General features: G+C 45.6%; 1 protein-coding gene across 1 annotated transcript; it reads right to left on the reverse strand.

Annotated features, from left to right (window-relative positions):
- Nucleotides 1–7,691: 7,691 nt before the first annotated feature.
- Nucleotides 7,692–11,201, reverse strand: LYPD6B (LY6/PLAUR domain containing 6B; the record flags this gene model as incomplete). Its single annotated transcript, XM_084265663.1, has 4 exons — nucleotides 7,692–7,856; nucleotides 8,036–8,166; nucleotides 9,893–9,991; nucleotides 11,087–11,201. 4 exons carry the CDS (start codon nucleotides 11,199–11,201, stop codon nucleotides 7,692–7,694), a joined length of 510 nt encoding a protein of 169 aa, XP_084121789.1.
- Nucleotides 11,202–21,853: the final 10,652 nt, after the last annotated feature.

Here is a 21,853-nt window from a genome sequence, read left to right on the forward strand (position 1 = left end):
AGTCCTGTAGAATTGCCCTAATAAGAGAAATATTCCCCCACACTTTCTTCCTTCAAGACTTCAAGTTGAGAATGACAAGGAGCTCGCCAAACCAAACCTCCAGAGATCCAGCTCAAAGCAGAGCTGGAGCGTTAAGGGAAAGGAATATTCTCCAAAAAGTTTCTTAATCTGGTTCAGACTCAGTGTATCAGGTCAGTGGGTGACATGATCACACATGGAAAGTGAAACAGGTGGAGAGGCAACAGCAGCAAGTCCATCGTATCTCCAACGCTAGGACCGGCAGCCATGCCCTGCCCACCCTGGACAGCAGGTCTGTTGGCTTTGGCAGACCGAGTTTAACCAACAGCCAAGGTAAATATCTCAGAGACCTTCTGAATCCAACGGAGGAGGGAGGGAGGGAAAAACCCCAAGCAGAGGAGGGGTGTTTTGTTTGAACACGCTGCACTGGGTTTCTGCGGTATGACCACATCCTTTGACAGCTTCCGAGGAGGCAGGAGGAGAGCTGTGCTTGAACTAAACCCTCTCAAGCTTGCTTGCCAATACACAAATCCTTTTAGTTTATATATAAAAAAATGTTCCTTTAAGAACCAGCAAGCAAACCAGATTGCATTTGAAGACCGGTTACTGAATAATTTAGTAAAAGAAAAACCCATAAGGAGCCAAAGAACAAAGAGCAGAGAAGGATCCCTTAGTGTTAAAGATAACAGCTCTTATCACCTCCTCATGTCTCCATGGGGTTTTCCAAAACACCTCCCCCACCTCAGTCTATTCTTTCTATTTACTCTAGTGAAATGCAGCAGAAAATTTCCTGGCAGGGCTCAGGAGATGACATTTTCTAAAGACAATCTGGTAACCAACCCCAAACACACCACCACACAACAGCTCATAGGTAAAATGCAGCTCCCAGGAGGAGATTTTGCTTTAACAAACTTGAGTAAATTGCAGCACACAGACAGTAACTACAGCCCTCTCCACCCAAACGTGATGCCTGAAGGACTGGGTGCTATGGACTTCCATACCCCTCATCCCAGCGATTCAGGCAGTAAATTCCCAAGGCATCCATTAATTATTCCCCAAATCTTCACTTGACACCTCCCAAAGGTATAAAGTGATTCACAGACCGAGCTTGCTCTATGGAACACAAAACATCAACTGGCAAGGAGACAGCATAACTTTCATTTCCTACTTCAGCACCTCACATAGAAACACATTAAACCTTGCATACCTGAGTTTCTTTCTTCAGAAAAGCACTTTCATTCTCCCCATAGTTTCTTGTCCAGGACAAATCCCAACAGCATCTGACAAGAGGGAAGCAAACCCCAAACAGGAGCCTTGCCACAATTTCAAAAATCTCTTCTAATTCCAGTCCCACTTTAAGGCAAAATAAATTTCTTTAAAAAAAACCCCAAAGGACTCCCCACAAAAAAACCACCCCCTAAAAAAACCCCAAAAGCCAAACTGCCAAAGATCCCCACCTATGTTCTGTTCTGATCCAGGAACAAAGAGGAAAAAAATTAATTCCAGGAATTCCTTCCCACTGACACCTTCCACGGGCTGCTTTCCAGGCTAGTCCCAGTCTGGGGGGTTCTGCAGGGAAAACTCATTAATATCATGTTCTCCACGAGACATTTCTAAAAAAAGATTTGATTTATGGCCAATCTGAGCTGCCTAACTCTGCATGACAAGTGCCCTCTCAACTAAAGACAAGCATGTGCACTCAGCACGTTTCCTAACCAATTACAGTAATGAATTTTCTACTTCCCATTATGGTGGTGTTGAGCCTGGAGGAGAGGAGGCTGAGGGGAGCCCTTCTCCCCACCTCCCCTGCCCTGCCAGGAGGGTGCAGAGAGGTGGGCAATGGTCTCTGCAGCCAGGGGACAGGAGATGGGACAAGGGGCAATGGGCTCAAGCTGCCCCAGGGCAGGGTCAGCTCAGCTGGGAGGGCAAAGTTCTTCCCTGGCAGAGTTGTGGGGCTGTGGCACAGGCTGCCCAGGGAGGGGCTGAGTCCCCAGCCCTGGGGGTGTTTAACAGAGGGGAGATGAGGTGCTCAGGGAGCTGGGTCAGCACAGGACAGGGACGGTTGGACTCCATGAGCTTAAAGGGCTTTTCCAACCTGGTGATTCTGTGAAAACCAACCAAAGAAAGCAAATCTAAAGGATGCAGTATGTTTAACAGAGACACCAAGCCTAAATACACCAGTAAAGGTGTATTTAAAATCCTGGCTTATCAGCTGGCTGTAACACAAGACAGAATGAGTAACTCTATCAGCTGATTTGAAAATACGTCGCTACGGCCACGAGTTGGTTCATTATTCTTGCTCCTGCCCAGGACAGACTTTCAGATGGCATCATCCCTTTGCAGATTGGTCAGAAATTAGAACCAAACATCTTGGGATCAACTGTTTTCATCCTTCACTTAGAGTGGGTGTATTGTGAGGACCCTATTCTTAATGAATTCTTTGAATCCTCTCCAGAACCAGGCCTGGGAAAGCCCAGGAATAATAAGGAAGCAACACTTGTTACAAGTTTATGGGATGCAGCCATGTGCAAGAGATTATTTTTTCCTTTTTTCCCCCCCTCAGAGTGAGGGAACCCTCAATGGGATCTGTAAAACCACAACAAAACACTAGGGCAACTTGTAAGACCTAAACCACCCACAATTCCTTCAAGTGACATATGACATGCCTTGTATTAATTCAGCAAAACCCTTTCCATACTAACTTGCCACTCATTTTTCACCTTATTTACTACTCCCTTCATCCCACCTCCACCCACATCTGTACCTTCTACTTAATACAGTACATTTTGCCACAGCACTCCCATTCCACACCAGCACCCTGGTCACAGGGTGAGAGAACACAGAAATCACACAGGCCAATCCATTACCTGGTTTCTTCCTTACCTGAAAACAGAGATGACCTGAAGGTCAGGCTGCTCACCTTGGCTTCTTCCTTTGAAACACCAGGAAAAAACAAGCCCCATACATATCATGCACTTCCTCCAGGGCCAAGCAATGTAAACCACATATTTTCTGCCAAAATGGCTTTGTGCCCCAAAACAGAGATTTTTTTTATTATTTTTTAAAACTATCCTAATCTTTTGATGTTATTTGCCACAAAAATCTGAAACTGGCATTTTGTCCTGTTTAACTGAGCAGACTGTGTGCTGCTCAGCTCCTTAACTTGGAATTTTCTCCTCTAACTGGATTCTGCTGGTAAGTTCAGAGGCCAGGAGTTTCTTGCTTTGAAACTTTACTGATTAAATGCAATAGGAAAAGTTTCTTTCCACTTGAATGCTACAAAACAGAATCACAGAATCACAGGGGTTGGAAGGGACCCCTAGAGCCCATGGGGCCAACCCCTGCCCAAGCAGGGTCCCTAGGACAGGGCACACAGGGCGGTGTCCAGACGGGGCTGGAATCTCTCCAGAGAAGGAGACTCCACACCCCCTGGGCAGCCTGTCCCAGGGCTCCCTCACCCTCACTGGCAAGAAGTTCTTCCCCACATTGGGGGGGAACTCCCTGTGCTCCAACTTGAGCCCATGGCCCCTTGTCCTGTCCCCACAGACACTGAGCAGAGGCTGCCCATGGCCCCCTGTGTCCCACCCTTCAGCTCTTGATCCCCATTGATCAGATCCCCTCTCAGGCTGCTTCTCTCCAGGCTGAACAGCCCCAGCTCACTCAGCCTTTCCTCCCAGGGGAGATGCTCCAGGCCTTTAAACTATACTTACTGATTTCTTCAGTGACAGTTACAGCAGTTTCCAGAAACACAAATGAAATGCAGTTTTCTTCTTTGCTTTCTGAAGCACCTCTGGGCACAGCACGTCTCCATCAGGAGAAATCTCCATCCAAGAAGGGATGATGAGCATCAGTAAAGATTCCTGAAGCCACTGCTGGTAAAGTCAAAGCAGATGGAATTATAAACACTACTGAAACCATCACAGGATTTAAATTAAAGTAGGATTTTGCCAGCCTTTCCATAGCTGTAGCAGGACAAGCAGTTACACATCGGTACACACACATCTATCATCCCTAGTGGTACCCAACAGGACTTAGATGTACCTGGGATGGTTTCTTTGACGTTTCCTCTGCTACACCTTGTGATGCAAAGCCAGGAAAGAAGGGTGACCCTCCTTCAGAGTGGATTTCTGGCATCTATCAGAAGAGAGAGCACCACAGATTCTGCCCTGAGCTCAACTTCAGCTCATCAAGTTCCCCAGTGCCAACAACTGGTCTCACTGGCTTCCGCAGCAAAAAGATTCGCAGCTTTTTCACCACAAACGTTGTCCCACAGCAAATATTTTAATACTCTTTAATTAAAAGTGTCATTTCTGAGGAAGATTTAAACCAGTAAAGCAGCAGTAAGAAAGCATCACACAGACCAACAGTGAAGAAGTTTTTCCTGTATTGAAGCTTTTAAAAATAAATCTTCTATAGACTGCAAGGTAAAAAAACAGAGTAAAACATGATTATACACACAGATCATAAAAAATTCCCCTTTCCTCAGCTGCACAAATGGATTTACTTGCCATAACTCAGGAATTGCTTTCAGGTTCTAAGGGCAATACAAGGGGATACATAAAAAGCAGCAGAGGGCAAAGTTCCACACTTCTTCAGCCAAGTGCCTACTCGTGCAGCAGTAACACTGCATTAACAGCTCTTGTATATTCATTTTTCTAGAAAGAACAGTCCTAAGCTTTGCAGTAACAAAGGTATTGATGCACCAAGATGACTAGAACTCATCCTTAATATCCTCCACTATTGGAATTCTATTATGCTAAAAAATAAGCCTTTGGCAACACCAAATCCTTTCATACACCCACGTTGCTGTCTTTACTCTTAATCATTTTAAAATAACAATTAAAGTTTTGGCACTTCAGTGGAATTCTTCAAATTTTTTTTATTATTTTTTTAATTCCAAACAACTCTTTACCAAATGCATCATTTCAATTACCAGTATGGCAAACAGGAAACAAAACCAACCCACAACCCAACAGTTCCAGGATGAAGAACAAAGACACAGAGACCTCTCCTCCCAAAAGGAGCCCATTTCCACAGCCTGAGCCCTCTCTCTGGGCAGGTCTCCAGGGTGTCCCTGGCACCCCAACACACTCTGGGATGGTATTTTCTGCATAGATTATGGTAAACTGCTTGCAGTAAACTCATACAAGACTAGAGGGTATTTTAAAGTCAGGCCCAGGGGAAGCTTCTAGCTGGTTCTTGCAGAAGCCACCCTTGCAGCCCCCCCGTCTCCAACAGAACCCTGACACACAAAACCACACCCCCTCATTAAGGTTGGGGTAGTTATTCCCAGAAATTGAATGATGGCAGCACCTAGAGCTTAGAGGCAAAACCAGGAACATGGACAAAACAAGTTGTTTTCCCTTTCCTAAGGAATTCCCTGTTGAGCAGAGACCAAACCTGGAATTTTTTTCCCCCAAGAAAAAAGTTCAAGGAGCAAACTTGGTAAGACCATGCAGGAAAGAGATGATGTTTAATGATGAACAACATCGAACGTGGTTCTCACTGTGCCTTGAGACCAACATCAGCACTGCAGGCACCTCACCCAGGGATGATCACTGAACAAAAGACAAATATCCTCAGCATCTTGGCCTGCTGGATGGCATGGCTGTGGTCATCAGAACCCAAAGCTGGGAAAACCCTGCCTTATACAGCAAGGATTGTTTTGTATTGGCAAGGAGAAAGGGTTTCCATCCAATACTTGCAACTTCACAGCTGCTTGTCAACAAATCATAGACTCTTAGACATGTTTATATAGTCTAAAAATATTGTGTAGGCACTTTTAGAATGTAAACAAACCCAAAGACATTTCAAAGTCTGTTTTTCAACTGCTAGTCTAAATACATTTAGTGATGTAAGGCAGCAAATAATTAAGTCAATATATATGTAAAAAACCCAGTAACCTTAATTTTTCTCAGAAGTTTTGAATCTCTTTTTAAGAGTAAGTTTTAATAATTCATCCTTCCTGAAAAACATTCCAACAGTCATAATTGTAACCACCTCATTTAAAATGAGAAAAAGCCACTAAAAAATGATCAGTCTAATCTGTCTTATTAGTAATCATAGCAGTATAATCATAAATTAATAGAACAGCTTAGGAAAAGTGAAAGGCAATTCTTCAGCCTTGCTGAAGGTCAAAGCCTCAGCTGTGCTGCAGTATCTTAGGTTTTAAGAGGAGGTTTGTGAAAACAGTGGGGAGCTGGAAGAAAGTCAGATGGGCAAAAGCATCAGTAAGAATTTGTTAGGATTTTGGATCATACAAAACCATCCCAAGAAGTCACATAACATCAGTACCTGCCGGTCCCCATGATCAGGGTGTTTGCAGTGTGAAGAACATACAGGCTAATGAAGTAACCACTGTAGACACTCTAAGTCTGACCTTGTTTAGGCCAGCCTACAACAGCTCCATCTCTCAGAGCCCTGGGAAGCACAACAGTCTGCTAGAAGGTGTGAGAGTTCACACAACCAACTTATTTCTGCTGGTCTGCATCACATTGCCAAGGAACATGAAGGTTTTAGTACATCTTCATACTGCAATCCCAACTGTTCATCTAATTGATGAAGTCATCTACGGGATAAGGAGTCAAATGATGCAAATGGACTGCATTAAACTTTCCAATAATGCAAAGGAAAACATGACCTTGTCCCTAACTTTTCAAATGGAGGTGGCAAAGCTACACAACAAGAGGTCAGGGATTACCCACCAGCGCTGACTTAAAAGATGAAGATCCAACAAGGAGAGTAACGTTTCTGGGAGAAACCTGCACATCAAGAGAGAAGGGAGCAGACTTCTCTCCTTGTTTATACCAAGTGCCCACTGATAATTGTTATGGTGACTCCAGTGCTGCACCTCAGCTGCACTTCCAAAGCCACCACTTTGAACAGTATCACAGAGACCCAGCTGAGGTGAGGCTCTATTGCAAAAGAAAGTGATAGATAATCCCTTTGAGGGAGAGGAGAAGAATTGTGATTTAGGTGCTCAAACCATCCATCCTTTTTAGATATAAATGCTATATAATCCCACATTGCTTTACATTGAGTGCCAATATTTTACAGAAAAGAAAGAGGTAAGTATTATTTTGCACTATTTCCAGTAGACATGATAGCTCTGATCAAAACAGGAACAAAATGCTCTCCTATGTGTTCCCTATGAAAACCATACGTGTTCTCTATGAACACCATAACTAAACATTACTGTATATACACAAGAAACTCTGTGTTATTAATCAACAATGTAAGAACAGTTTAAAAACATCTTCCACTGAGATGCCTGTTGGAGCATCGTCCATCCAAAGCCCCTTTTTATTTCACCTGGGGGAAGTGATTGTCTACCCACACTTCTTGCTGCTCAAAAAACCACGCCAAGCACATCTCACACCACAAAATAGTGAATTAAGAGTAACTTGAGTCCACCCACTGCCTAGTAGGTTGTTGTGTGGTTGGTTGGGGTTTTTTTTAGAATACTGCAGACCACATGAAGTATCTTCACTAAAATATCCAAGGACTTCATGGTGTACATTTGTCTTTCCACTGTCCCCTTGTATTTCCTGTAATTAAGTCCCACCAACAATTTCTCCTTGAAACCATCTTCCTCCAGTTTCTTGGAGCCCAGAGAAAGGTGAAGTCTCTTCAGGAGAGAGGAGAGGATGCTGCATCACAGGAGGAACGCTGCGTCACCACCACGCGATCACGATGACTGACACCAGGACTGCAAGGTTGACCGTCCGCCTGTTGCCATCCGACGTTCTCCGGGCGTGCAACACAGCGAACACAGCGTTGGTGTGGTTGGTTGGTATTTCTACGTTGCAAATCATGCCTTCACAGCAGGAAACACACTCCTGGGGGGAGAAAGGGGGTCACTGGACACACTATGACAGGGAGCGGGGCTGCGACAGGGAGCGGGGCTGCGACAGGGAGCGGGGCTGCGACAGGGAGCGGGGCTGCGACAGGGAGCGGGGCTGCGACAGGGCGCGGGGCTGCGACAGGGCGCGGGGCTGCGACAGGGCGCGGGGCTTACTGTGTGGCCACTTTCTCTGTGATGGTGGCAGCCCACGAAATGACATTCTTCTCCTGTAGCACATTTTTTGGTGACTGAGGCACTCTTCCCATGGTCTGTGAAGAGATGAGCTGTCAGACAGTACTGAGTGCCTACAAAACAACATTAGAAAGGTTTATTTGCAGGAAACACGTGTTCTTTTTACAGGGATAAAAAAAAATTCACACAATTTAGCAAAATACTCCTATAAAACCAACTTGTCTGGGGTATATTAAGCCATTTCTCAACTTCATCAAAATATCATTTAGCATTAAATTAATTTGTAATGAAATCTTATGCTTAACTGACCCTTCAAAGCTCCAGAATGGCTGCTATCACTTCAACTGCTTATCAGCACTATCACCTACACATGTATTTTCCATTCTCTCATCTTTTTGCAGCATATTCTTGTTTTCTTTGTTTCAGAAATATTTCATCATCCCTCAAGTTAATTCCTTCCCCTTTCCCACTGTCACTGTGAATGTCACTGCCAAGAAAAACCAGGAAACATCTTTCCCTTTTCTGTGCATCTATCATTCCCTCATGGAAGTATGATCACTAGTCACTCAGGTCTTGTCCCTCACAAGCCTCTAGCCTAGAGAGAACATCAGATCTTGGGACAGTATCCAAAAAGGAAGGGGATGGGATGTCATGCAGAGGGGCCAGAAGAAGCAGGTCCACGTGAACCTCATGAGGTAAAACAAGAGTAAGTGCAAGGTTCTGCAACTGGGTTGGGGCAATCCTTGTCATCAGTACAGGCTGGGAGATGATGTGCTGGAGAGCAGCCCTGCAGAGAAGGACTTGGGGTGCTGGTGGGTGAGAAGCTGGACACGAGCTGACAGTGTGTGTGACTGCATCCTGGGCTGCGTCAGAGGAGCGTGGGCAGCAGGTCAAGAGAGGGGATTCTGCCCCTCTGCTCTGCTCTCATATGACCCCACCTGCAGTGCTGTGTCCAGCTCTGGAGTCCCCAGCATAAGAAGGACATGGAACTGTTGGAATGGATCCAGAGAAGGGCCATGAAAATGATTAGGGGACTGGAGCACCTCTCCTGTGAAGCCAGGACGGGAGAGTTGGGCTTGTTCAGCTTGGAGAAGGCTCAGTGGAGACCTTATAGCACCTTTCAGTACCTGAAGGTGACTACAGGGAAGCAGGGGAGGGACTTTTTAGAAGGACCATAAGTGACAGGATGAGGGGGAATGGTTTTAAATTGAAAATGGGTATTTAGATCGGATATTAGGAAGAAATTCTTCACTGTGAGGGTGGTGAGGCCCTGGCACAGGGTGCCCAGGGAGGTGGTGGCTGCCCCAGTCCCTGGAGGTGCCCAAGGCTGGGTTGGATGGGGCCTTGAGCAGCCTGGACTGGTGAGAGGTGTCCCTGCCCATGGCAGTTGATGATCTTTAAGGTCCCTTCCAGCCCAAACCATTCTGTGATTCTATGACTCTAAGGCTACAAAGACATTTCTTAAGTGTTCTGGGGTTTTTTTTAATGGTGTCTTAAATATTAATTCCTAGAAAGCAGATATATATACACACACACATATATATAATTAATTAGCATATTATTGACACATAACACATTATTTGCTGTAAAAATAATGCCTTGGTATATAAAATGTCATTTATAGACACATATATAAAGTATTTTTTCACTGTGCCTTGCACTCTGAAACAGTCAAATCATTCACCTCAGCAGCAATCCCCCAACAACATAACTGAGGGCACCACAGAGTCGGCATGTTAATCCTATTCAGTGAGACTTCTCCCAGGGAGCTGAGTCAGGGAGATCCACATTTCACAACGGGAAGGAACCTCCCCCCACACCCAGTAAAGACACACTTACTTTCAGGACACCATCTATCTTCAGCCCATCTGTTACAGTTGTAATTGTCCACTGCGTTGTCACAGGTGAAGCACTTAAAGCTGTTTGGAAATGGAGTGGCTTTAAAAGCATTAAAAGAAAGGGTTAGTTTGGAAGCATTAAGGAAGGAAATAATTCAGAAGAATACTGGAAGTGCTTGTGCACATACTGACAAAAACATATTACACACATTTACATATTTTCCATGATACAGCACTGTCAGACAAACAGAACCTATCAAACAAGTTTTGTAGGAAAGCTTGGACATTTTTAACTGGGTTTTGCTGTGCCTGGGCTTCAAAACATCTCCTCCTGTTCTCATCCTCTCACAGTTCAAAATATCTTTGGGGAAAAATAGGAAAGGAGTTGGTATATGTGTGCACTTGAGAGGACACCCATGTGTACTGCTCCTACAGACACACACACACAGTGGGTATTCAAGTGGCTTTTGATTCATTCCTTTGATGAAATAAAAATACACCTTCAAAACCAGCCTGAGATCTCCATCTCCAACCCTGAAGAAGCCTGAACCCTTTGACACAGGGATTGAGAGAACTTGTTTTGAATTTGATTTACATGGTATAATCATATAGCTGACTTTAAGATGCACAGTGCCCTGGATATACCTATTATATCCAGCTGTCTTGGCTGTTTTAATGACAGATAACATGAGAACCTTCTCTCCTTAAATGAAGGGGTAGGACACTTCTGATGCTAGATAATAGGCAAAAAAAAAATGATGCTATTAGTGACAACTGGCTTCACAGGTCTCACAAGGTTTTTAATTACCTTCAGTTCGAATTAATTGCATGCAGCACACCTATTCTCTCCCTTACAAAACCCCTACCAATAATAAAAGACAAAACCATCAGTTCTGTATTATTTACAAGAAATCTGCTGCATAATTTGCTCTGTAGGAAAATGTTTCTGAGACACAAAAACATTGTTAAAAGCACTTGAAACGTGAAAGCTTTTGCCTTTGTGCACTCAGTTGGTTTTCATTCAGTCAACTGATAAAAAGCTTGAAAAGAACCTAAACAGCTGCAGGTTCAAAAGCAAAAGTGTGAAATATAACTTGTTATCCTTCATCCTGGAGGGAGACAAACACCTAAAGAACGTGGCAGTTAGCTAAAATGGGATTACACACACACAAAGAAAGCATAACCTTCTACTTACGGTCCAGTGGAGGTCTCACATTGTAAAAGTTGATGTTCTCAGCTGAAACCCAGTTTCCTGAGAGGATGAGGAAGGGAAGAAAGGCTCTGGCCAGCATGGGACAGAGTAACAACATGCTGAGTGTTACCACACATGAAAAGCAGGAGTCTTAGGGCCTAGGAAAGAAAGGGAATGCAGAGTTTAGGGGGAGGCATAAAGAACTGGGCATGGAGAACAATACAGTCCATGGGAACGACTTGCTCCCTCCTGCAACCTGGGAAATTCGGTCCGTGGATCTATAGTGTGAAGATGGCTCATGCAAGCATGCAGTGAGCAAGGCAAAGCTGAGCAGTTACTGCCTTCTGCTGGCCAGGATCCTGCACAGAGTACTTAAATTTCCACAAACTCAAAAAGTTAACGTTACTTCTTCAGTGTATCTGTCCTCCTAAGCAACACCAATCTTACAGATTCCTTGTGAGCACTCCCAAAAACCAGCACCAGAACTGAGCTCCTTTATATCCCACTTGAAATGGAGAACATTAAAATGCCATTAAAAAAAGCAAAATGCAGAGAAATGTCATTTTTGACACCAAGAGCCTGGAACACAAGACCAGTTCCTGATCTGATGGAGATCAGTGTATTTCTATTGACCTCACATAAAGTCCTTCATCTGAATTGTAAGAGCATTTATTACTGGATACAGAGAGGCTGAGGGAGCTGGGCTGGGTCAGCCTGGAGAAGAGAAGGCTGTGGGGGGACCTCACTGCAGCCTCCCCGTCCCTGAAGGGAGCAGAGGAACAGGAGGGGAATCAGCTTGTTAAAGGGCAGAGACTGGCAGGACAAGGGGGATGGAGTGAAGCTGGAGGAGGGAAGGGGGAGAGGAGAGATTGGGGGGAAGTTCTTTGCAGAGAGAGTGGTGAGGGGCTGGAAGAGGCTGCCCAGAGAGGGGGTGGGTGCCCCATCCCTGGGGGTGTTCAAGGCCAGGTTGGCTGGCACCCTGGGCAACCTTGTGTAGCTCCAGGCCTGGAGGTTGGTGTCCCTGCCTGTGGCAGGGGGTTGGAGCTCTGTGATCCTTGGGGTCCCTTCCAACCCAGACCAGTCTGATTCTATGATTGGTAAAGAATTAAAGACCACGAGTGTAAACGAGACTAATTTCTTTTTAAAGCACATACCAGGGAAATGCCTGGAAAGACACCCAGGCTTTAACCAAGTTTTGAAGAACTGTGAACCAGAACACTCAGTGAGGTGAGATACATGGTTTGGCTGTGTCTCAATCCTCTGAGGAGCAGCTGAGGGAGCTGGGGGTGTTGAGCCTGGAGAAGAGGAGGCTGAGGGGAGCCCTTCTCCCCCCCTCCCCTCCCCTGCCCTGCCAGGAGGGTGCAGAGAGGTGGGCGATGGTCTCTGCAGCCAGGGGACAGGAGATGGGACAAGGGGCAATGGGCTCAAGCTGCCCCAGAGCAGGGTCAGCTCAGCTGGGAGGGCAAAGTTCTTCCCTGGCAGAGTTGTGGGGCTGTGGCACAGGCTGCCCAGGGAGGGGGCTGAGTCCCCAGCCCTGGGGGTGTTTAACAGAGGGGAGATGAGGTGCTCAGGGAGCTGGGTCAGCACAGGACAGGGATGGTTGGACTCTATGGGCTTGAAGGGCTTTTCCAACCTGGTGATTCTGTGATTCTATGATGTGCTTTGCATGTTTATTTGCATTTGGGGGAGGCTGGATAGAGAAGGAGAACCAAGCAATGGCCATTTTGGTCAGTGTGATATTGAGGTGGCAAACTGCAGCGATACCGGAAACCTTCTGATATTAAAAAGCAGAATCAGATTAAACAGCCCTCTGCCCATGCAAATTCCCAGCAGGAGAAACAAGCTGGAGTGGAGGCTCCAGCCAAACCAGAGACATGGCTCTGTGCTGCCAAGTGCTTCCATTCTGAAACACCCCTGCATCCATGCACACCACACCTGAATGAATCCAAGCAGGACCTGAGAACACCACTCAAGGCCACAGCAGAGAATTCAAAGCACTTCCTCCTTCTCCCTGCTGTTCTTTTCTCCCCTGTTGACACAGACAGGAATTATTTGGAAGATGGTTTCCCCAACAAACCCATCAACAGAAGGTTCAGCTTCATACATGGGGAGTTCAGCCATCCTACTGGAGATTTGCTGTTTAAATCCTGGCTTTATGAATACACCTCAGTAGATGCAGAGAAAGCCACAGCATACCTCTACTTGCAGTGCACCTCCAGGACTGGTTTCTGTGGCTGGTCCAGGTTTCTTCTGACTATTGATGAGGATCTAAGGAAGGATTAAGAAAAAAAATATGTGGAAAACAAACAGCAAGTGATCACCATAATCCTGTCCTAGAGAAACTAATTAGCTTAAACACTCTGTGTCCTTATTTATAGTGAAAACAAGAATAGAAACCTAGAAGTGTGGTGGTTTTTACAACAAAACACCCAAAGAAGCACCCAAACTAGAGGGCATGGCTCTGCCCTTGAGTGCTAGCCTACTGCAGATACAGAGTCTCTCCTTCCTCTGATACCCCAGGGCCATAAAAGAGAAATGAAAGACAAATAGTAAAGGGATGAGACTACTCAGTCCTTCCACAAGGATGAGTTTACTTCTCCTCCATGGGAAAAAACATTCTTCAGGCAATGACCTGGGTGGGACCAGACTCTACCAGATGAATATGTATTTCATACTCTAGAGATAGGTCCAAACTTTCAAGATATGTTACAACTAAAATAGAAACACCGATCAGCAGCAAGGTAACCTGAAGGAGCAAAGACAAACATCATCCTCCAGATCAGAGGCTATTAGAGAACTATGAAGTAAACAGGTCACAGAATCACAGGGGTTGGAAGGAACCCCCAGAGCCCATGGGGTCCAACCCCCTGCCCAAGCAGGGTCCCTAGGACAGGGCACACAGGGCGGTGTCCAGACGGGGCTGGAATCTCTCCAGAGAAGGAGACTCCACACCCCCTGGGCAGCCTGTCCCAGGGCTCCCTCACCCTCACTGGCAAGAAGTTCTTCCCCACATTGGGGGGGAACTCCCTGTGCTCCAACTTGAGCCCATGGCCCCTTGTCCTGTCCCCACAGACACTGAGCAGAGGCTGCCCATGTCCCCTGTGTCCCACCCTTCAGCTGTTGATCCCCATTGATCAGATCCCCTCTCAGGCTGCTTCTCTCCAGGCTGAACAGCCCCAGCTCCCTCAGCCTTTCCTCACAGGGGAGATGCTCCAGGCCCTTCAGCATCTCTGTCCCTCCTCTGGACTCTCTCCAGGAGATCCCTGTCTTTTTATCCCACGGAGCCCAGCACTGGACACAAGACTCCAGGTGGGGCCCGACCAAGGCAGAGCAGAGGGGGAAAATGGGAGAGGTCATTGTTTAGTGAAATAGAAACACAAAAGTGTTGGTCCAGTCCCTAACACCACTGCAAAATCCAAACCAGATCTAGAAGAGTTCCAGCTCTCTCCAATTAAGCACACGGTGTCTGCACAGTGATACCCTGCAGCACTGATGATGGGCTGGTTATACCCCACTGCACTTGTCTCACTGACACAGGCCTGAGGTGCATATTTCAAATACATTATTGGGGGTTGGATTCATTTCTCCAGAGGCAAACCTGTGCATCATGACTGGATGCTCCTCTGCTGACAAGCAACCCACATCATGTCCTGTCAGCGAGCTGATGCCTTTTTCACAACCCTTTAATATTTCCCAAGACAGATGAGCAGAACGTGGGTAGGAGAGAGGGAAAGGAGGAGACAGTGGTGCTATTACAATTAATGAACTCCACTTCTCCTTCCTCTAGCAGTCTTAGCTCTGCCAGTTTATGTTGGAGACAGCATCTCTCCCTTGAGTTCCTTTTGTTTTCCACCTTTCAGTCTAAGCTAGTGCTTCAAACCTCCATCCTCAGCCACCTGTAGCTCAGATTCTTCAAATCAATTTTGTTTCACCTTTTATCCAAGTGTCAAGAGGTGACAGAACTTCTCCTCCAGGTGAGAAAGTTCTTCTTTTCCTCACAGACCAGATTTCCCCATATCATCCCACCCCACTCTCTGCTTTAAGGTATGTAGAGTCAGGGTTTGACCACCTAAGCTTGAGAAGGAAGCACCACAGCACACCAGACCCCTTCATCAATACCAGAACAATTACTGATGAACCAGCCTTAACCAAGCAGCAAACTCTGGTGTTATTTCAGGCAGCTCCATCCTGTGTAGGAAGCTGGGATACTGAATCATTCCAGTGCCTAACAGCTGCAAAATTTACCTCCTTAACATCTGTTTTCTGCAGTTCCTACCTGGCTGAGGGAAGTTTGCTGCTCTGTAACTCGATCTGATGCACCTGGATAGCAAATAAAAGGCAGGATTCCACATGTGCCAAGCTTTCTACAAACTCAAGCTCTCCTCTGCTCCCTTCCCCCCAAGTTCCCCTTTCTCTCCCCAGAGGCACTCACACCAAATGGAAAATTTGGGAGAATATAAATACAAAAAAAAGCTGGGGTTTGGGGGGTGGAAGGCAGAGTAAACTGACCTCACAGTTTGCTGTAGTCAAAGGTGTCCTTGTTTGCTAACCAGGCTGATAAATAATGGATGTGGTTTGACACAGCCTTGGTTACACAGCTGCACCAGAAGCCAAATGGGAAAATATTGGCCAAAAAAATGACTTTCACATCTTACCCCAAATCTTTCCAGTGCTGATTTTCTTCAGGGTCTCTTTGGCAGGGGGGGTTGGACCTGATGATCTCCCGAGGTCCCTTCCAACCCCTGGGACTCTGTGATTATCTCTGCTGTACTTTCCTATAGAATCATCTAGTAGCATGAGTAAACATTTCATTATGCCCAATTAGGAACCCTCATTAATGAAGGAAAACACTGCCATGCTACAGAAGATTCACTTACATAAACAAGAGCAATCCCAGAGACCCAGCTCTCCTGGGGTGAGGGAAGGGCTGCCAGGTACCTTCTGCAAAGGACTTGGACCTAAAGCACGTTTCAGGGAAGGGATGGGGAACACAATGGCTGATATAATTAATATATTTCAGCAGGTTTTAAGGTTTATCTTGTGCTGTGCAGGAGAAGAGTTGGAAACCCTGTACTTGATTTTGATTTTAATAAAATTCAAGTCTGTCTACATTGTTTTTCCTGGCAGGCTCTGTGGAGGATTAGCAGATTTAACATCAGATATGGAATGCAAATGAAACTTCCTCCTGTCATTTAGTAAGCAATTTTCAGGTATATTAGATAATTGCAAATGCTTATGTTAAGCTTGTTAAATACCACTTCAGGACATAGGAGTTGGAAATACATAGGCAGGAAGGTATGTGTGTTAAGGGCTGAAGAAGTTAAAACCAACACTTGACATCATCAGGTGTTCTCTACAACTCAGAGAGGCCAAACCTGGCACTTCAACTTAACCAAAAGGAGGAAAACAGCTGCTTGGCTTCCCCATTTCTTAGGCAAGTGCTGGAGTTCTCATGTTTTCCTCTGGAGACCACTTAATTTGATTTACCCTACTTCAAAAGCCAGGGAGTAAGTGGATGGGATGAGGAAGAGAAAACTTTCCTTTTCTTTGGGAAACAGGCAGAGCACATTTAAATAAGGGGGTGGGGAGGGGAAGAGGAACTACTCTGAAGGATTAAAACCAACCCCAACCCCAAAAGACTACTACAGATCTGCAAATGAAACCTATTTTTTCTTACCTACTGTGTTGACCTGTGTGCCCTGTCCTAGAGACCCTGCTTTGGCAGGGGGTTGGACTCAATGAGCTCTGGAGGTCCCTTCCAACCCCAAAAACTCTGTTAATCTGTGAAGTCTCTATTGTCTGACTTTTTTTTCCTTACAGCATGTTGTCATGAGTACAGAGCAGCACAGAACAGATTTATAGCATGCCAACAGCCAGCCAGGAACACTGACAGGACAGAATTCAAGCTCTCAACGTTCTTTTTAAACACAACACGTTTCTTTATCTTCACCCACAGCACACCTAACCATGCCTGGAATTAAATTTGGCCTTAATTACAAGAAATTAGGAGTTCTTTATCTAAGATCTTATAGAACACATACAGATCTGGTCATGACAACATCATTTAGCTTGGGGTGTAACGCTGGCATTGGAAGTTGTGATGGAAACTGACTGTGAGACATGGAGGTGTCTGACTGCACAATACATTCAACTGCAATTGAAATTGATTTTGAAAATAAATAATGTGTGATTTTGGGGATAAATCTGAGCTGTTCCACTGAAGAAGTATCTGCAAGGATAAAACAGGTATTAGTTTTTAAGCTCATCCAAAAGAGAAGATCCATGGAATGAAAGTAGCATTGCAGCTCATCCCTTTTAGAGCCAAAACTGCTCAGCAAAAACTAGTCTTGAGCCCTGGTATTTGTTTTTTATATAATACAGAATCCCTGAGCATCTTTGGAAAATAATGTGTTCTACCTAAAAAGCCATTAAAAGAGAGGCATATCTTATTTCCTTCTGCAAGCACAGGATTCCCACATAGAGCTGCACTGTCAAAGCTAGGGGCAGCCAAAGGTTTTACACTTCTGCTTGGAACAGCTTCTCTGTCTCACATTTGCAGTTTTACACCTCTCACCTGTGCAAGACTGGAAAGAGGAACTTAATACTGGCCAAGAGAAAAGAGGTTATAGAAATAAGGAGCATTTTTTATTCCCTTGAGCTCCTCAGAGCACTTCTATCAAAATCAGTTTAATGATACTAATGTTAAATACCTCAGTGGGCCAGACCCTTACTAACCAGCCAGGCCTCACTACAGTTGGTGGGACAGAAGTTGAGCAGCCCTTGGGGAGCTGATCAATGTTTATCAATATCTGAGGGGTGGGACACAGGGTGAAGTGGCCAGCCTCTTCTCAGTAAGCTCTCCCTGGAGCATCCTCCAGGCTGAACACCCCCAGCTCCCTCAGCTGCTCCTCAGAGGATTTGCCCTCCAGCCCCTTCCCCAGCCTGGTTGCCCTTCTCTGCACTTGCTCCAGGACCTCCATGTCCTTCTGATGCTGAGGAGCCCAGAACTGGACCCAGCACTCGAGGTGCAGCCTCAAGATGGTCAGCAGTGCTCTCCTGCCAGCAGTTTAAGCCCATAGCACACCCTAATCTGCACTGCAATTAAAAAAGAACCCCCACACAGTCAAACACTGGTTTATACTGGCAGGGCTTAATGTGGGAAACTCATAGCACTGGTGCTTGCTTGATACTGTCTTTGCCTCATGTTTCTATCAGCTCTTTGTTACGATGCAGTCGTCAGGACAAGGGGGCTGGAGTGAAGCTGGAGGAGGGAAGGGTGAGGTGAGAGATCGGGGGGAAGTTCTTTGCAGAGAGAGTGGTGAGGGGCTGGAAGGGGCTGCCCAGAGAGGGGGTGGGTGCCCCATCCCTGGGGGTGTTCAGGGCCAGGTTGGCTGGGGCCCTGGGCAGCCTTGTGTAGCTCCAGGCCTGGAGGTTGGTGTCCCTGCCTGTGGCAGGGGGTTGGAGCTCTGTGACCCTTGGGGTCCCTCCCAACCCAGACCAGTCTATGATTCTAAGGAGGAAAAAAAAAGCCTTCTTTTTCTAAGAGTGCTAATAAAGCCTGTTTCAATTCCTTACACAGTTACAAGCACAAATAGGCTGAAAAAAGTAATTTATTTGTTTCACAATGCTTTAAATGAATTAGGCTAAACGAACTGCTGCCCCATCCAATGTGACCTAGTGTAAAATGGCATTTACTTCCCATCAACACTCTAATCCAGACAGTTGAAACCAGCAAAAAAAGCAAATCTCCATTTTTTTCCCAGCTGAGAACTGTTACCCACAAGCAGCATTTGGCACAATTTGTTGTTTGAACAGCCTCAGTCGGCCTTCTGTTGCTTTGTGAGAGAAAAGTGATTTGCTGTCATTTCAAGGGGAGGGACAATGCAAACAGAAAAAGCTCCTTTCACAGCTTCACAAAGGCTGTGGTGACACCTATGCCATATCTCCAGCTACAAAACCCAAACCCTGCAATGTTTTCTTCCTCTGAGGCTCACATTTCTGGAGCAGGAGCACAGAGCTTCCATGCCTGTAGACACAACCTGGTGTTAAGTATTAATAATTGAATAGAATAAGATTTAATTAAAATTATTTGAAAATCACCAGGTTGGAAAAGCCCTTTAAGCTCATCAAGTCCAACCGTCCCTGTCCTGTGCTGACCCAGATCCCTGAGCACCTCATCTCCCCTCTGTTAAACACCCCCAGGGCTGGGGACTCAGCCCCTCCCTGGGCAGCCTGTGCCACAGCCCCACAACTCTGCCAGGGAAGAACTTTGCCCTCCCAGCTGAGCTGACCCTGCCCTGGGGCAGCTTGAGCCCATTGCCCCTTGTCCCATCTCCTGTCCCCTGGAGGTTTCTATGGATTCTCTCATTGCCCTTCACCATGCTCTAGAACTGGGATCACATCACTACGTATAGTAGCTGAAAGAAACCACACTGCTATCATCTCACAGCTCCTAGTTTCACTTGCTACAGGCTGTGCCTTGAACATTACAGTAGGATTCAGAAAAAAACCCAAACATCCATCATTTCTGGTGTTTCCATCATTGTGTGGGACAGACATACAGCTTTTTGTAACATTTCTTGGACAAGGGGGAATGGATTAAAACTAAAGGAAGGAAGGGGGAGATGAGAGATTAGGGGGACATTTTTTACAGAGAGAGGGGTGAGGGGCTGGAAGGGGCTGCCCAGAGAGGGGGTGGGTGCCCCATCCCTGGGGGTGTTCAAGGCCAGGTTGGCTGGGGCCCTGGACAACCTTGTGTAGCTCCAGGCCTGGAGGTTGGTGTCCCTGCCTGTGGCAGGGGACTGGAACTCTGTGATCCTTGGGGTCCCTTCCAACCCATGCCATTTTATGATTCTATGATTTTTCTCTAAAGCATCACTATTTTTCTTCCAGAGCTTGAACTGAACCAGTGCAGCAGACACAGAGCCAACCATTTCCAATACCAACCACAAGCATCCAGCTTGGGCCTTCACTTCTTGCAGTTTTAGTTCCCACTTACCTCCCTGGCAGTAATTCAGTAACTCTGGTTACCCTACAAATCTTAACCACCCTCAACTTTGTATAGCACAGTGAATATGGGAAGGAAACAGGTCAAAGTCTTTGAGACAAGAAATGAACTGGGGTACCTCTTCTCATCTCTTCACCCTGCAGAAGATCCTGTGACTGTGGGTCTGATTCACAGTCTTTGTTCTAAGGAAAGCAACCAAGCACCTTGATTTTGTCTAGAATGAACATTCTCTTCCCCTGACACACATTTCCCACTTCTCAGCTGGTTCTTTCCCCCCTTATCTCTTCAGGGAGATGCTATCACTGGCACTGCAATTTTCTCACTTGCTAGAGGAGGTTACGTAAGGGTTTTATAATTACAGGGTCAGAATTGCTTCTATTCAGTAACATCCCAGCTCTGGGTGATATCTTCCAAGCACAGTAAGGCTATTTACACTTCAAATAGTCTTTCCTACCTTCACCTCTCTGAAGAGGGGAGATCATCTGAGAAGAAACCCTCTTTAGCTTCTGGGTACCCCTGCAGAGCTGGGACTGGGTTGTATTTCTCAGTGCCTAATGCTTGATAAAGCCTCACACCTTACTGCTTTCAGTCAAGTCAATGGAATAATTAAACAAAACGTGGCAAGTACATTAAATTCTGAACTAAAAGGTTCATTTTCATTCAATTAGAAGAGCAACAGGAAGAGACAAAGTGCATGTTCTACCTCCACATGTAGCTGCCCAAAAGACAATGACACATTCATAAATAACTGGCAGAGGGTAACAAGGAACAATAAGAATGCCTCTGGGAAGGGAGAGTTATTTACTATACATGTTGCCTGCAACGTGCAGGATTTAATTTGACAAATTAAAGTTGGCAATTTTTCTCTTTCCTCCTTTTCTCACTCTCAGCTGAAGAGAAATGCTAAATGAGCACTGCAAGGAGAATAAATAAATAAATGCTAGTCAGTAACAAAGACAAATCCCCAGCCCTGAGGAAAAACATAAATATAAGTGCTGTATTTGAGATGTGAATGCCAATTTCTGCATCTGAAATATCATCAGTTGTTTTGCAGCTGAATTTCTTGAGAGATCTGTGAGCTGTATGACCAGACTATGCTCATACTCTAGAGCCAAATGCTCTGGTTTGGGGGTTTCTTTCCTTTTAAATTACAGATCCTGGATGTGTTTCCTCCCAGCCTGCTAACTCTCCCTTTCCACAAGCAGCAGACACCCAACGCTGCATCCATTTGACCACAAAGCTTACCAGCTAGAACACACACAAAATCATCCACACAAGCCATGTGGTATTTGCACACTCTGCTTCAGGCCAGGTGCACAACCCAACATAAAGGGTGAATAAATCATTTATTGTAGCTGTTTCTCTTTATTGTGCTTCTCATACACCCTAGGCCAGCTCCAAGGACTATCAGATGCCATCTGAGTAAGCTACCCATATAAATGAACACAGATGAAAACTCGCCTTACCACTGTTCCCCTCTAAACAGAAAGCAATTCACTGGGGGAAAGAAGAAATCTTATTCCTTTTGTGCACAGGAGCTCTACTTTCTAGCTCTTCACAATCAAAGGCACCATGTGCTTTTTCAGGAGGCTGCTCAGAGCCTTGCAGCAATCCTTTGTGTAACCTTGGGTGTATTTTAGGCAGATAGGTCATTATTGCCAATTAGTGGCAGGATAAATTGAAAAAAGACAGGGAGAAGAAAGTGAAAAACAAAACCACTAGTAATGGAGAAAAAAAACCCCAAACACTAGCAAAAACCAGTA

This window comes from Gallinula chloropus (assembly GCF_964237585.1).
Source record: "Gallinula chloropus genome assembly, chromosome: 5".
Taxonomy (NCBI): domain Eukaryota; kingdom Metazoa; phylum Chordata; class Aves; order Gruiformes; family Rallidae; genus Gallinula; species Gallinula chloropus.